Source organism: Archocentrus centrarchus, chromosome 18 (genome assembly GCF_007364275.1).
Source record: "Archocentrus centrarchus isolate MPI-CPG fArcCen1 chromosome 18, fArcCen1, whole genome shotgun sequence".
Classification (NCBI taxonomy): Eukaryota; Metazoa; Chordata; class Actinopteri; order Cichliformes; family Cichlidae; genus Archocentrus; species Archocentrus centrarchus.
Window position 1 is genome coordinate 20796765 of NC_044363.1, and position 13375 is coordinate 20810139.

The 13375-nt window shown below is 40.8% G+C and overlaps 1 protein-coding gene across 2 annotated transcripts in view; it reads left to right on the forward strand.

Annotated features, from left to right (window-relative positions):
• Nucleotides 1–13375, forward strand: part of stim2b (stromal interaction molecule 2b) — a 62989-nt gene that overhangs the window by 2644 nt on the left and 46970 nt on the right. Inside the window, exon 1 of one of the 2 annotated variants that reach the window (XM_030753703.1) lies at nucleotides 1647–2842. The exons of the other annotated variant lie outside the window; for it this stretch is intronic. Within the exon in view, the coding sequence (XP_030609563.1) occupies nucleotides 2710–2842 (133 nt within the window). The 5' untranslated portion in view covers nucleotides 1647–2709. Of the gene's footprint in view, nucleotides 1–1646; nucleotides 2843–13375 lie in introns of those variants that run through there. 2 annotated transcript variants of the gene reach the window in all.

Sequence of the window (13375 nt, forward strand, 5' to 3'; positions counted from 1 at the left end):
TTCCTCCTGGCTGATGTGCTGCATCGCAGGGCAGCGTGCCTCATGTCCGTCAGCACCGAGGCTGGACATCGCTAAAAGATTTCTTATTGAGAGCTGTATCAAGTACAGTGGGTTTAATAAGTGTTTGGACAGCAGCATGATTTGGCTGCACGCTCTTGTTACTGCTGATATAAAATGACTCAACATTTATGGGTTTAGATTTTTAGTCCACGGCCACTAAAGCAGCCTGCTTCATATTCCACTGTGCTGGACTGGTTAGATTACAAATACCACACAATAAAATGCTCATTTACCTGTGCCCGAAGGCTTATTAAATGTATGTAATAGTTTTTTTTACAAAACAACTTGAAATATACCCAATTTAAAAAAAAAAAAAGTATGAGTAAAATAAACCAGGAATCATGACACAAACTGAAGGAGTATGATATGCAGAAGTATGTTATTCTCAGTAGATATGAAAATGGTATATCAGAAAAAATAAGATGGAATAAATAAGAATTTTTTTTTAATGATCCATCTTTTGGAATAGATAAAGTTTTATTAGTACTTGTGTTGCACTCAATCTCAACAGGCAGGTTTTTAGGGTGAAAATACTCATGAAAATGATGATTTTTAACCAATCCAGCTGTAAACAGCTGAGGCAGTGAGGTGAGGCTTTGACTTTAACAGCATCTGTGCTTGAATGCAGTTTCTCAGCACATCTGTACCCATAGAATAATTATTGTCTAAACTATCTGGGGCTGTATTTTAACACTATGGAGCGTATATCCTGAAAATGAACCTTTACTTTTTAATCTTAAACTCATGCATGGGATTATCGAGATGCTTTCAAATGCTCTCTATGGGAAAAGCACATTAAAAAACAAATACAAGCCCAGCTTAAACCAGCTTTTATTTTGAAACGTGAGTAATTAGACTTGAGTATTTTTTTTCCCCAGTGGAGCGTTTCCAACCAATAAAAAATAAATAAATGAAATGGTCCTGTTATGTATTTACTGTACATGTTTCTGGATATGAGTGCTGTTTTTAGGCTATTTTTCATATTTTTTAAAAACCGTATTTCTAGTTGCAAGTGATAAAATGCCCAAAACTAAAAAAAAAAAAAAAATAGCAGCCACTGTCCTCCCAGTAAAGCCTGAGTTTAATGGTAACAAAGCCCGCATAATCTCTTAACGTCACTCTATTTCCCGCGCTAAGCATCTTCAAAAGAGACAAAAGGTAGCCAATCAGATTCTGCCATGTTGGGACAGGGCAACCAATGAGAGCGGTCAGCAGGGAGGCAAACTTGGATGGGGCTGGAGGACAATGAAGCGGGTATCACCCTCACCCCTCCCCGTGACGGCGACGGGAAAGACCCCAAAGTGTCGTCGGAGGGCTCCTCTGTGGCCGGAGGTGGTGAGTTTAAAGCGCAGGTACATCTGCGTGAAACTCCGGGGCGGAGCAGCCGGGAGGCGGTGCCTGCTTGAGCCCGACAAGCGCCACTGAATTTCTCTAAAAACAAAAACAAATCTGTTCGGTGGTGTCCTGCACGCGGCAGCACTCGGGGCCAAATTAAAACCCCGTAACCGCCCCCGCCCCCACCCCCAACTCCCGGCACTGCTCCTCCTCCTCCGGCTCCTGATGTCAAACCATTTTACATATCGACTTCCGCCCCGCTCGGCTTCCCTTCCCTTACTGGTCCGCATCAGCCGGCGAGCAGCTGATGTGACGGGAGGGAGATACAGTATCGCGCCGAGCCATGAAAAGCTGACTTAAAAACTTAATTTGGAAAGTAGGCGGATGTCGTTTGCGGCCGATACCGGTCGGAGAAGGACTAAGGGGACGGGAAACGGAGGAAGAAGAGGCGAATATATATTTATATAAAAATATATGTTTATTTTCTTGATGCAGTGGGATTTGCTGCTTTCGTGTGAAGAGGCGGACCTATGAGACGCTGCAAGTTCAATATGCTGAAGCTGTCCCCGGTGTTTGTGTACTATACGTGGAAGTACAGAGACTATTTTCTTCCAGCTCGCTGCTACATCTAAGGATTTAATAGAGCACTTGGTATTAACTGTAGCTCCCGGATATCCTCGGCTATCATTTTTTTAAAGTCTGGTTTTGTTTTGGATAGGGAATTCCTCCACACAGGCTGCATGTGCTTCCCTCTAATTCACCGCCTGGTCGTGTTTGGTAGCTCATATATATATATTTTTTGAATGCATAAATTTAGATATGGGGTTCTCGTTTGTCCTACCTCGCAGCAGTCACCCATCAGAAACGGCCAGTAAAGCCATTAGAGGCTATTAAAGTGATTTTTATTTTTAAAGAAGGGCTTCTTTCAGAGTAGTTGGCTCGTCGTTGACAAACAATGAACTATTATTTTGTGGGCTTTTTTCACGCTCCTGTTAGGTTTTGTGCCGGCAGACAGTGACTGGCTCCTGTTTTAGCTGTTAGCCGGTAGGTTTGCAAACAAGTCTACTGCAGGATTATTACTATTATTATTTTTAAGTTGGTGCATTTTCCAGGTGTATCTTTTTTGTCGTGACACTACATTTTCTGCTCAAAAAGACTGAATTTTTCAGTATTATTATTATTATTATATATTTTTGGCTGTGTATACCAGTCTTTTTTTTTTTTTCGGGGTACCCCCCCTCCTTCACCTGTGCTTTAAATCTCCATCTCCGCTGTCAGTCCCACGGATTACTAGATTTTCACCTAATTTCCACAATGAGTTACATCCACAGGGTAGTGAATGTATTGCTACGTGGACTCGTCATCTATGCGGTACTGGGCTTGGAGTGCACTTACTCGAATGATCTACCCAGCCAGTCGTCTGATGCTCAAAACGTAGCCACCACAGGTAAGCGCAGCTCATGTCGGATACAAGTGTCTCTCATTTATTTACGCATGTACACTGCCCCCCCCCCCCCTTCCCCTTTCATGTTCCCTTTGGGAAAGCCGAGGAATGCCCTGCGCAGTAGCCTAATGGAAAGGTGATGCATCTTATGTCGACAGCCCCCCCCCCCTCTGTTTTATTTCATTTTATTTTTTTAAACCCCCCCCCCCCCGTACATTGCTGAGGGAATGCATGACATGACAGGAATGCAGGCTGCATTCCTGTCATGTCATTAAGTCTGCCGTGATGCCACGACAGGTCCCTTCATAGCGTTATAATGCACAGCATATGATGTTGATCATTTCCAGAAGGCCACAGGTGTCTAACCCTCCCCTTCTGCCCTCCCCAGCTAAACTGCACTGTTGACATAACCTTATTAGAGGAGGATTTCCATCTATTTGCATCCAGGCAATATTTGGAGCCAGGCTTTTTGTAGGCTGCACGTGCCTGAACTGACATCATTAAATTAAGCCACGTACCCTTCTTCTCTGTTTGACAGGGTTACCTTGACGCAAGGACTGAAAGGGATGCTGAAGTTAATAAGCAGCACCTGGCAGCACCCTTTTAAGGCCTTTATAGTCAGGTTTAAAAGGATACACTCACTGGCTCGACCTTGTGCCTATGTAATGACATTGCTCTCTGTGTGTGTAGAGGTTGTACTTGAGAGTATTTTGCATGTTTACCTATATTTTAACTGACATATGCACGGGTATAGGTGCGCATGGATCTGTTAAGTAGTTATATAATTATGTTTGAGCAAATATACATTTCCAGGTTATGTAACCTACCTGACTGAATCTGAAGTTGTCTGGGACATCTGAAAATCCTCATGATGGAGAGAAAATTAGTAAACTACAGTTTAGCTCTTTAGTGGTGGTTAGTGTTGGATTACTAAGGAGGTGGATCGCTTCTTTTCTTCTTTGTGTAGTGCTTTTATTGGGGAAGCACTTGGAAACTAATGTCAACTGTGTAACTGACTGCAACCACAGACTATACTATAGTACAATATAATACTTACGCCATCTGTAATAACTGGTAAATTATAACTAGATACATTCATATAAATACGTTCATCATTATATCCATGCTAAAGTATTGGGACAGCCCTGCATATATTTGTTTATGATTGTGCACTGAGCATTGACTGTATGTTGTAAGTGTGCTGTCTGTGTTTGGAGCTCAGTTAACACAAACTAGCATTTAATAAAGGAATATTTAAACATTTTGGGTAGCATGCTTTTTCACTCTCTTGAGTGGGACCTGTTGCCAGGTAATCGCTGGAAAGTCCAATAAGTTACTGTTTGCGTCCATGAAATAGTTGGGTGCTTTTACACTCCACTTTTTTATACACTTAATTGGGGAGCTTTGAAGGTGCTGGTGGATGGATTAATGTCATCTTTGGTATCAGACTCAGTTTGTTTGTTTCTATTTCCAAGTGTCATGTTAAGCTATAAGCTAACAGTCTGTGGGCTGACAGATGAGTGGGATAACTCTTTATTTCTAGTTTCAGCAGAAAAGACTACTATCTGGTTAGGTGCACAAGCTCAAGGGTTTGGCTAAAAACAACTATGTTATACTATATCAAAGAAAAAAGTATGTTTATTAGGAAACTTCTGGAGCATGTAGATGGTTAAGGTGACCATATACAATTAGAGAAAGCAGCTACTGTTCCTGCAGCCTGGGACCCCATCACCTAGGGACTTGGTGTAACCAGGATATCCTGATCGTGGGTGATATCAGTGTCTGCTTCAAGACTCGCTGTTCTATGTGGTGTCATTTTTTACCACTGCACGTAAATAGGAAAAAATAAAAAAGAATTAAAAGCAATTATAATTTGAAATTATTAATCAACATTTTTTGTTCACGTGGACAGGTGTCCTAAGCCTACCTGCGGTTAGTCATCAGAACTTAGACAAGTGGCAACCAGAAAACTTCTGGTAGTGCAAAGGTCTTCAAATCAAATACAGATATCTGTTTATAGGAAATGGCTTTGGAAAGACTCAGTTTACCTGTTTATCCCTGTTTCCAGCATTCATGCTAAACTATGAGCTAATGGTCAGTGGTCTGGCAGAAAAGAAACAGTCTTTCATCCTAACTCATGGCAAGAAAAAACATACAGGCATTTCCAAAAATGTCCAACTATTCCTGAAACCTAGTCTGGTAACATGAACATCCAAACGCGTCAATAATGGATCTGACTAAAAAATAAACCCAGTAATATCTCTGTTGAGGTTTTGCAGTCATGTCACTGCTAACCATGTGATGGTGAGTTATCCGGCATTTTGGACACGTGACTATATAGGATCAAGTGAATAAGGTCCCAGTCGCACAGGTCAGAGACCAGTCTGCGACCATCTGGCAGCCACCGGTCATGAGGGAAAAATGTGAATCTCCTAACCGGTTGGCAAGTGGTTGCTGGAGGTTGCTGGCAGTCATAGTGAAACTGACTGCTAAAGCTTTAGTCATGCAGACCTAGAGACCATGGTTCACTTGGGAAAAGTGTATATTCCTCAACTGGTTGGAGAAAACCACCTTGCGATTGCTTTAGTCGCAAGCAGATTACTGTGGTTGCCAGTAGAAGATGAGGACATGTCTGCAAACACTCACCAGTTATTCTCTGATTGCTAATGAAACTGTGTGACACAAACCAGAAATATAGACCGTTTACATTCAAAGTAAAAGTTAGGCCTTTTGAAACTTGTTGACTGCAGTTTATGGGTTGTGTCACTTTTTTTTTTTTTTCAAGTTTTATTACCACTTGGCTAGAAGTTTATTTGCAGACAAGTTGGCATCTTCCATGTAAACTACAGGCAACTGTGGCAAATTGCTAGCAGCCAAAACAACCAAAGCAATCACAAGAAGTTTTTTGGTCTTTGCAACCAATTTCACACAGCAACCTCCAAGAACCACTTGATATAACCATGATACACATTGTTCTGTCCTGGCCAGTGGTTGTATCATGTACCATATGGTAGGTAATTCTCTGTGATGCTCCATGAAACTTCAATACAAAGAGATCCAAACAAGGTTGTACTTACTCAAGATACAGGGGTTAGGATTTCTGCCTTACGTGTCTGATCTTATTTTACCAAATAATAAACTTATGCACGCAATTTTACGACTAATATTTGATGTTTTGTCAGGCTGATAATTGAAGCTTTAAGCTCAAATCCCATTATAGTTTTTTAATTTGTAAATGTTTTGGTTATATATCACTTGCTTCTCCTGACATACCCTGACAGGCAGATTTTAAAGTGAAAAGGTGCCAGTGATCCAAATATTGCCATCAATTATTTGTGCAGTTCCAACTTTAATCACATGAAGCTTAATTTCAAATGTTAATTTTAGGTGTTTGTATTCTGACTTTTTGCACTTAGGGGTGTTTGCACAAATTCAAAATGAGCTCTGTGCTATGTTAACAGAACAGTTAGGGACTCCTATTCAAGAGACAAAAAGCCTTGTAAATGAAGGCCCATGGACTCATTTTATATCTTTATTTTATCCAGTGTATCCATGCATGTCTGTTAAAGCTGCTGGAGGATGTAATAAGCCTCGCCCCAGACAGCTGTTAAGCATTCATGACCGTTTACAAGTGTTGAGCTGCTACTGAAAATCAATCAGGGGTTTTACAGTATATTGATTAATAAGGAAAAAGCACAATGGTCCTATTCCACAACAGCATGACAGCGTAAATACAAACCTAGGGATATCAGCCCCCTCTTCCCATGAACAGAAAACTGTAATGAATGGAGAGATAGCAGTGACAGTAAACATGACCATACTGCTAGCCATTTCCCACTCAGCTCAACTCAGGGAAAACATGTTATGTAGTACAGCACCTTTTAACCTTACCAGTTGTACAGTGTGATTGATAATGCCTTTGTCATTCACACACACACACACACACACACCAACAGTGACAAAGCTACCATGCACACTGCTTGCCTGTCATTGGAAGTATCTTTGACTTCAGTGTCTTTCACAAGGATACTTTAGCATGTGGAGGGGCTGGGGATCAAACTGCTAGGTTGGTAATTACTAGGCAACCTGCTATTCTCCCTGAGCCACAGCTGTCTCACTTTCTGTTTGTGCTTTCATAAAGGCCCTCAAATGTTCTCATCTTTTTATTTTTAATGAATTTTTCATAAATCTTTATTTAAACTGTTTTAGATGCAAAACAAAACTGTATAACTTTTGAAAGAAGAAATGACAGGTTATTGCAGGCAAAACTAAAAAGCTGAAAAAAAGTGCATTGTTACTCAGTTTAATACACTGAGGGGTTATGCTGCTGTAGAGGTTTCTCGTGTGATGTTCTGTGCACATTGCTTGAGAGTTGTGTGCCATACAGGACGTGACACTGCGGTTGTTAGGTTGCTAGGGAAAATGTGTATTTCCCAACTGGTTGCAGAGTGGTTTCTGGAGGTTGCTGGCTGGCATTAGGTGAAATTGTTCACAGAGATAGTAATCGCAAAGAGATTTTTGGCAACCAGCTGGGGAATGCTCTTTTTTTTTTTTTTTCACCTCATGGCCAGTGGTTTTCAGGTGGTCACTGACTGTCTCTAGGTCTGTGTGACTGGGGCTTTATTCACTTGACCCTACATTGTCACGATGATTGTGACACATTAAAAATTGTGGACAAGTTAACCTCACATGGTTAGTGGCCATGTGTTTGCAAAACCTCAATAGTCTTGAGGTTTGAGCCTTTGACTTCTAGCTAGCTTTAAATACATTTTACTACTGGGTTAGTTACCCAACTATGGCTTTTTTATATTATTGTTACTGTAAGCTGTTTAGCGAAGTATTAAGCAATAGTATAGCCAAATAGTTTAGTTTAAGCATGTAGAATTACTATGAACTAAAAGTCTCAGGATGTACAGTATTTGTGGTAGTAAAACAATAACTGTAGTTTAGCATGTATCATTACCACACACCAAAAGTTTCTTCAAGGTTGCATGTTATCACATTAAAATATTGTTTTTAGTGCTTCTATTTCTTGCTGCACATCTAAAAACCTCAGTTTTTGCCTTTACTTGTTTTAAACACTCAGCAGTAATAAAAGAGATTCTTGCCCTTTTAATTAAGGTTAGAAATGAGGCTGCTGTTTTTGAAGCAGTTGCCGAGAGCAGTTAGTAGTCGAACTTATTGGCTTGGGTTTAACTTTTGTGGGTCTTTTGTCAGTTCCTTGGAGAATTGGGATGTTCAAAGACAAACTCAGAGGTCCACAGAGGGTAGAAATGGATTTGACAAACGAGGGGAGGGTGGTTACTTAGTGTGCATATATGATAAACTGCACACAACATTGTAAAGTGTTTAATAGCTTGTAAGCATTTGTGTACCAGCAGCCTGTTTTCATACTGAGCATCACCATTTTTGTTAAAGTATGCAACTTACGATTTTAAAATTACTAATAAACTTGGCTTTTGAGATCTTGCATCTAAGAAAATAGGAGATGAAACTGCACCTGAACAAGTAATAAAAAAATACTGGTGTTGCATCCAACCAAGGGTACACCATCTGAATTGAAGGTCATAGTGAACAATGGTTTTTGTGATGCATTTGTCTTCAAAATGAGTTAAAGTAGAACAACTTCCTGCAGTGCTTTGTTTTTGCAACAACACCTTTTCCTCATTGTTGGCCTTTTCAGCTTTGAGGAAAACCTGGTGTATTATGAATCTACCTACATCCAATATCAGCATGTTTTCCTAACACGGGCCAAATCCACATCAGGTCCAAACAATAGGAGTCATAAATCATAACTGGAAGCAAACTGGGTACAAATTTTTTTTTTTGGAAAGTCAGCAGAAGATGCAGTAAAAATGAAAGAGGTGTTTGTGAGCAGAGGCTGTAATGTTGCAGAGCATGAACGTGGTCTACCCGTGTTTTAATAGTTTTGTGTATTTAGCGTGTTGGCGTTTCAACAAACAAAGCCCTTCCCTGTGCCTGGAAGGAGACATCCAGTTTTGAAGTAATGTGCCTGCCTGGTGATTGCCGACTCTGATACAGGAATCCCATTCAGCGCAGACTTCATGCAACTTATAGATGCAGAAACTGACTGCTGGAGGTTAATTACTGACTTGGATTTATTAAAGCGATCGTGATTTGATCTCTCACACCCAAAGCCTAGCCAAGTTTGGAGAAAGTTCTCTCAGTATTACTTTGTTCATATGGCCAAATCAGAGGTGACATTGGTTATCTTAGAGCTCGGTGGCTGCATTATTAAAGAGATTTATTTGGAAAGGAGATTCAGGATTTGCCTATCATGCCAGTGCTTTTGCTCAAGCACGACAGTTTGCATTTTATAGCGCTTCCACCGCTGCTGGCTGGCCCCTGCTCTATCAAACTAACACACACGCACACTCGACGAAAGACTACCTTTCTTACACTAGTGTTGTAGCCACGGAGAGAATTGGGGTTTGCACAGAGGGTTTATAATGACAGAATGTCAGTGTTAATGTGAAGCAAGTCATAATGTTCTTCTGTAGAGTACAGCTCAACATGCAAAGCCATTTCCATTTTTTGACGAGAACAGACTGTTCTGGTGGATTCCTCGTGGGCAAGAAATTAAAGGAAAAAAAAAAAAAGCTTAAGCAGGACTCTAACAGCCCACATAGTGCACCAATACATTTCTACCAAAACGATCATTTCAAAAATTCACATTTCCATACTGTACTAATCAAAACCTTTGTGACAAAAATGGATGAAATGTAAAAGTTTATGAACTATTAACTCACTCAAGCAAATAGGTAAGAGGCTTCCACTGAAAATTACTGCAGTTATTGACATGCTTCAGCTGGCAACAGGTTATTTAACCCTAACTGTTGCAGTGAGTGGCTTCTCACTTCTTAAACAACCATGTTGGAAGACATATTCTGTGGTCATGGAAAATATGTTAACTCCATTTCAGAAGACTCAAATTACTGGCTTGCATCAAGCACAGAAAACACCTAAGGAGCATACTGAAGCTGCTAAAACTGGGCTAAGAACTATCCAACACATTATTAAAACCTGGAAGAATAGTTTTGAACCGTCATCTTCAAGGAAGAAATGCGGTTCAGTGTTCATGATTAGAGATCACTTACATGTTTCATGAAATAAAAATCCAGTAGATGGTTCACAGTTAGGCTTAAAGGTGAAACTAAGAGCCTTTCTCCACACACAGTGAAAAGAACTCCAGGGGCTGGGACTAAACAGCTGTGTAGCCTTCAGAAAACCAAATATTGGTGAGGCTAATTGGAAAAAAGAGAGCATAAGGATTGGACTCTAAAGCGATGGAAAATAGTCAAACAACAAAAACAAAACAAGTGGTGGTCTGATTAATCTAAATTTACCCTGTTCTAGACAGGTGGAGGCATCAGGGTAAGAAGAGAGGTGGATGAAGTGATGCACCCATCATGCTCAGTGCCTATCCTGTGAGCATGTGGAGACAGTGTTATGATCTGGTTTAGCTTCAGCTGGTCAGATCGAGGTTCAGCAGTGTCCAAGTAATGAGGCCAGCTAACTATCTGAATATAATGAATGACCAGGGTTTTCCATTTATGGATTTTTTAAATTCCCTGGTGGCACAGTTATATTCCAGGATGACCACACCAGGATTTATTGGGCTTAGACTGAGATAGAGTGGTTCAGGCAAAATGAATGCATAATTTTCACACGTGGATTGGCCACTACACACTTCAGATCTTAACTCTATTGAGAATTTTTGGGATGTGCTGGAGAAGACTTAACACAGCAGTCTGACTCTTTCCTTCATCAACACAAGATCTTGGTGAAAAATTAGTGCAACTGCGGACGGAAATAAATGTTGTGACATCACATCAGCTCATCAAAACAATGACACGGCAAATACACGTCAGCATCAAAGCTATGTTTGTGCCAAGTTGTTGCGTACCAAATTGCAACCAAAGTTAGCTACTAGCTCATGTTTGCATAGCACAATGTGTTTGCAAACCAGGCATGACTAAATAAGCTTTGTGCCAGTGACAAGGGCAATTTGCACATCTGTAACAGAATCATTAATGTTGACAAGATATACCAATTTTGGAGAGAATGTTCTAATAACAGCAATATGTTTGCAGCATGTTGTGCTGTTCACAGGTAGCCCAAAAAAAAAAAAAAAAAAAAAAAAATCCCTTTGGCAAAAACCAGCACGGGCCTAGCCGCAGAGAATGAGTCATCTCAATCAAAAAGCCACAATTGCATTGCTGCACTGACACCAGTTGCCTCTTTGGCTTCTCCCAAAAGTGGACAGCTGCTGCCCGTCTCAGTCAGGGGCTTTAGGGTGGTGATCCAACCTAATGAGGCCTGCCACCAAACAAACAGACCCCTTGAGTGTATTTAAAGCTTTGCTTGTGCATTCTCCACCGTGCTTCCTGTTGTGGTTGCGGCTGGTCCAGTACTGATATTGAAGAGGGATTTTAAAGTTTACCGTTTATTACTGCGCCCTGTCACTGCATTATCTCAGAAGTCTGACTTTGAGCTGAGCTCACCAGTAAGAAAAGTGGGTTTTATTTAACGATGTTCTCTAATGCGCCCGCTGTCACCAGCAAAAGTGGAGAGCAGAGACTGGATTTGACTGCAGAAACAATCAATGACCTGATTCATTGGAATGTGGGCACTGTTAAAATGCTAATTCCTTTACTACCTATTGTTTGTTTTTCCTTAGATTTCTATGTCTAACTCATTTATTAAAATTCCTCTTATTGCATGCTAATTCCCCTCCACTGCTTTTCACCTAACTTACAGATGAGGCTGAAACAAGCCCTTGTTTTACAGTCTCAGCTCTCTAATGCACACACCAATATGTTAGATAATTCATTCATAAGCAGACAACACTGGCCTCCTGTAAGCTGATTCACTCATGCAGAAAGTGCCTTGGTGGGAGATGAGATGTAGGTCACTGTACTCAGCTGTACAGTGTTTCCTGTTGCAAGTGGCCTACAGTAGCAGAACTGTCTGCCCTCTCCCATCCCAGAGGGGACTATTGTTGTCCCCCGGCACCACACTGTAAGGTGTTGATCCCCGAGCTGGCAATTCACGAGCTGCTGACTGGGTGACCCCTTGATGTCAGATGCAACAAGCAACACTACAAGCCAATAGGCAGAAAAAAGTACAAACACTGATGTGCGTAGGTAAACGCATGTAGAAAAAAAAGTTCTAGGTTCCCTTTTTATGTCTCACTTCCTGTTTTGTTTTGGTTGTCATTTATATGTAGTGAGCCTCAAACTGTAGTGAAATGGTTAATGGGTTTACAGGCAAAAGTAAAACATCTGTTTGAACCTTTTTAAAAAAATTTTTTTTTAATTGAATTGCCAGAAATTTGCTTGTTCAGACTACTGAATTTCTTTTATTGGGCTTTGGTTCAACTTTACCTTAAAAATCCTTGTTAGCTTCCCTGAAACAGAATGAAAGGCACAGTTTCACTGCTACGCATTCAAGAGTAAAAGCCCGAGAGCCTCGTTCTATTATGAGTGGGACTGTGCTGTGACAGGAAGAAGTCAGTGCTGTGCCCTTCACAGATGCCTAAAATTGTCACTGTGACCATTTTTGGGGTGGCAGTAGTTTTCTTAGTATTGCAAGTTTTTCATGCAAATTTTATATTTTGCATGAAGACTTCTTTCAGTGAAAAGCTACTTGTGGGAGTTACTTTTAGTTACTTCCCTTTTAGACCTTAAGAACAGTTTTTACCCATTAGCGGCATAGCAATAAGCCAAGATTTTAAATTTAAATCCTGGTATGTATATATATATATATATATATATATATATATATATATATATATATATATATAAAGAGATATTTTAAGTTAGATATTGGACGTCAGGAGCAGTCCCCTCTGATTTCAGGGACTTTCCCTTGGTGCAGGGCACGTCATGTGGTGGTGGTCTGGGCATGAGGGGCAATGAGCGGTGTATATTTCTTTGGCATGTTGCCCCCTCGCAAGTCTGTCTCCACCGACATTCGTGCTTTGACCTGTGCTCATAGCAAAAATAATTCACAAGTAGAAACCAAGCGTAACGGGTAGACTTAGATGCAAGTCATGATAAACAACATTCGGGTGCTTATCTGTGCACCTTTCAGCTTTCATTTCTGTTTTCTCTTGCTTTCTTTGGGAACATTATTTTACCCCAACACCTACAGGTGTATATTGTGTATATTGTGTAGGCCAAAACCGTTCTCACCTATCGATGCATGGGCTTGTCCTTTGTCGTATAGCTGGAACCTTGGCCAGATCCACACACGACCCATCTCACTGGATCTGGCTTTTTCCAGCGTGTTGCATGGATGCTCAGCTGGATTGGAAAAGAGGAAATTTAGAGGCTGGGTCAATGTCTTGAGATTGTTCTGTGCATGTTTTGCACTTTGGCAGATACATTGTCATGCTGGTAGAGGCTGCCACCGGGGAGTGCTGTGTGGGAGTGTGCTCATAGCAAAGTTACAGTGGATGAGGTGTCAAAGTAAGCTCCGAATGAATTCCAGGAGCAAAGGTTTCCCAGCAGA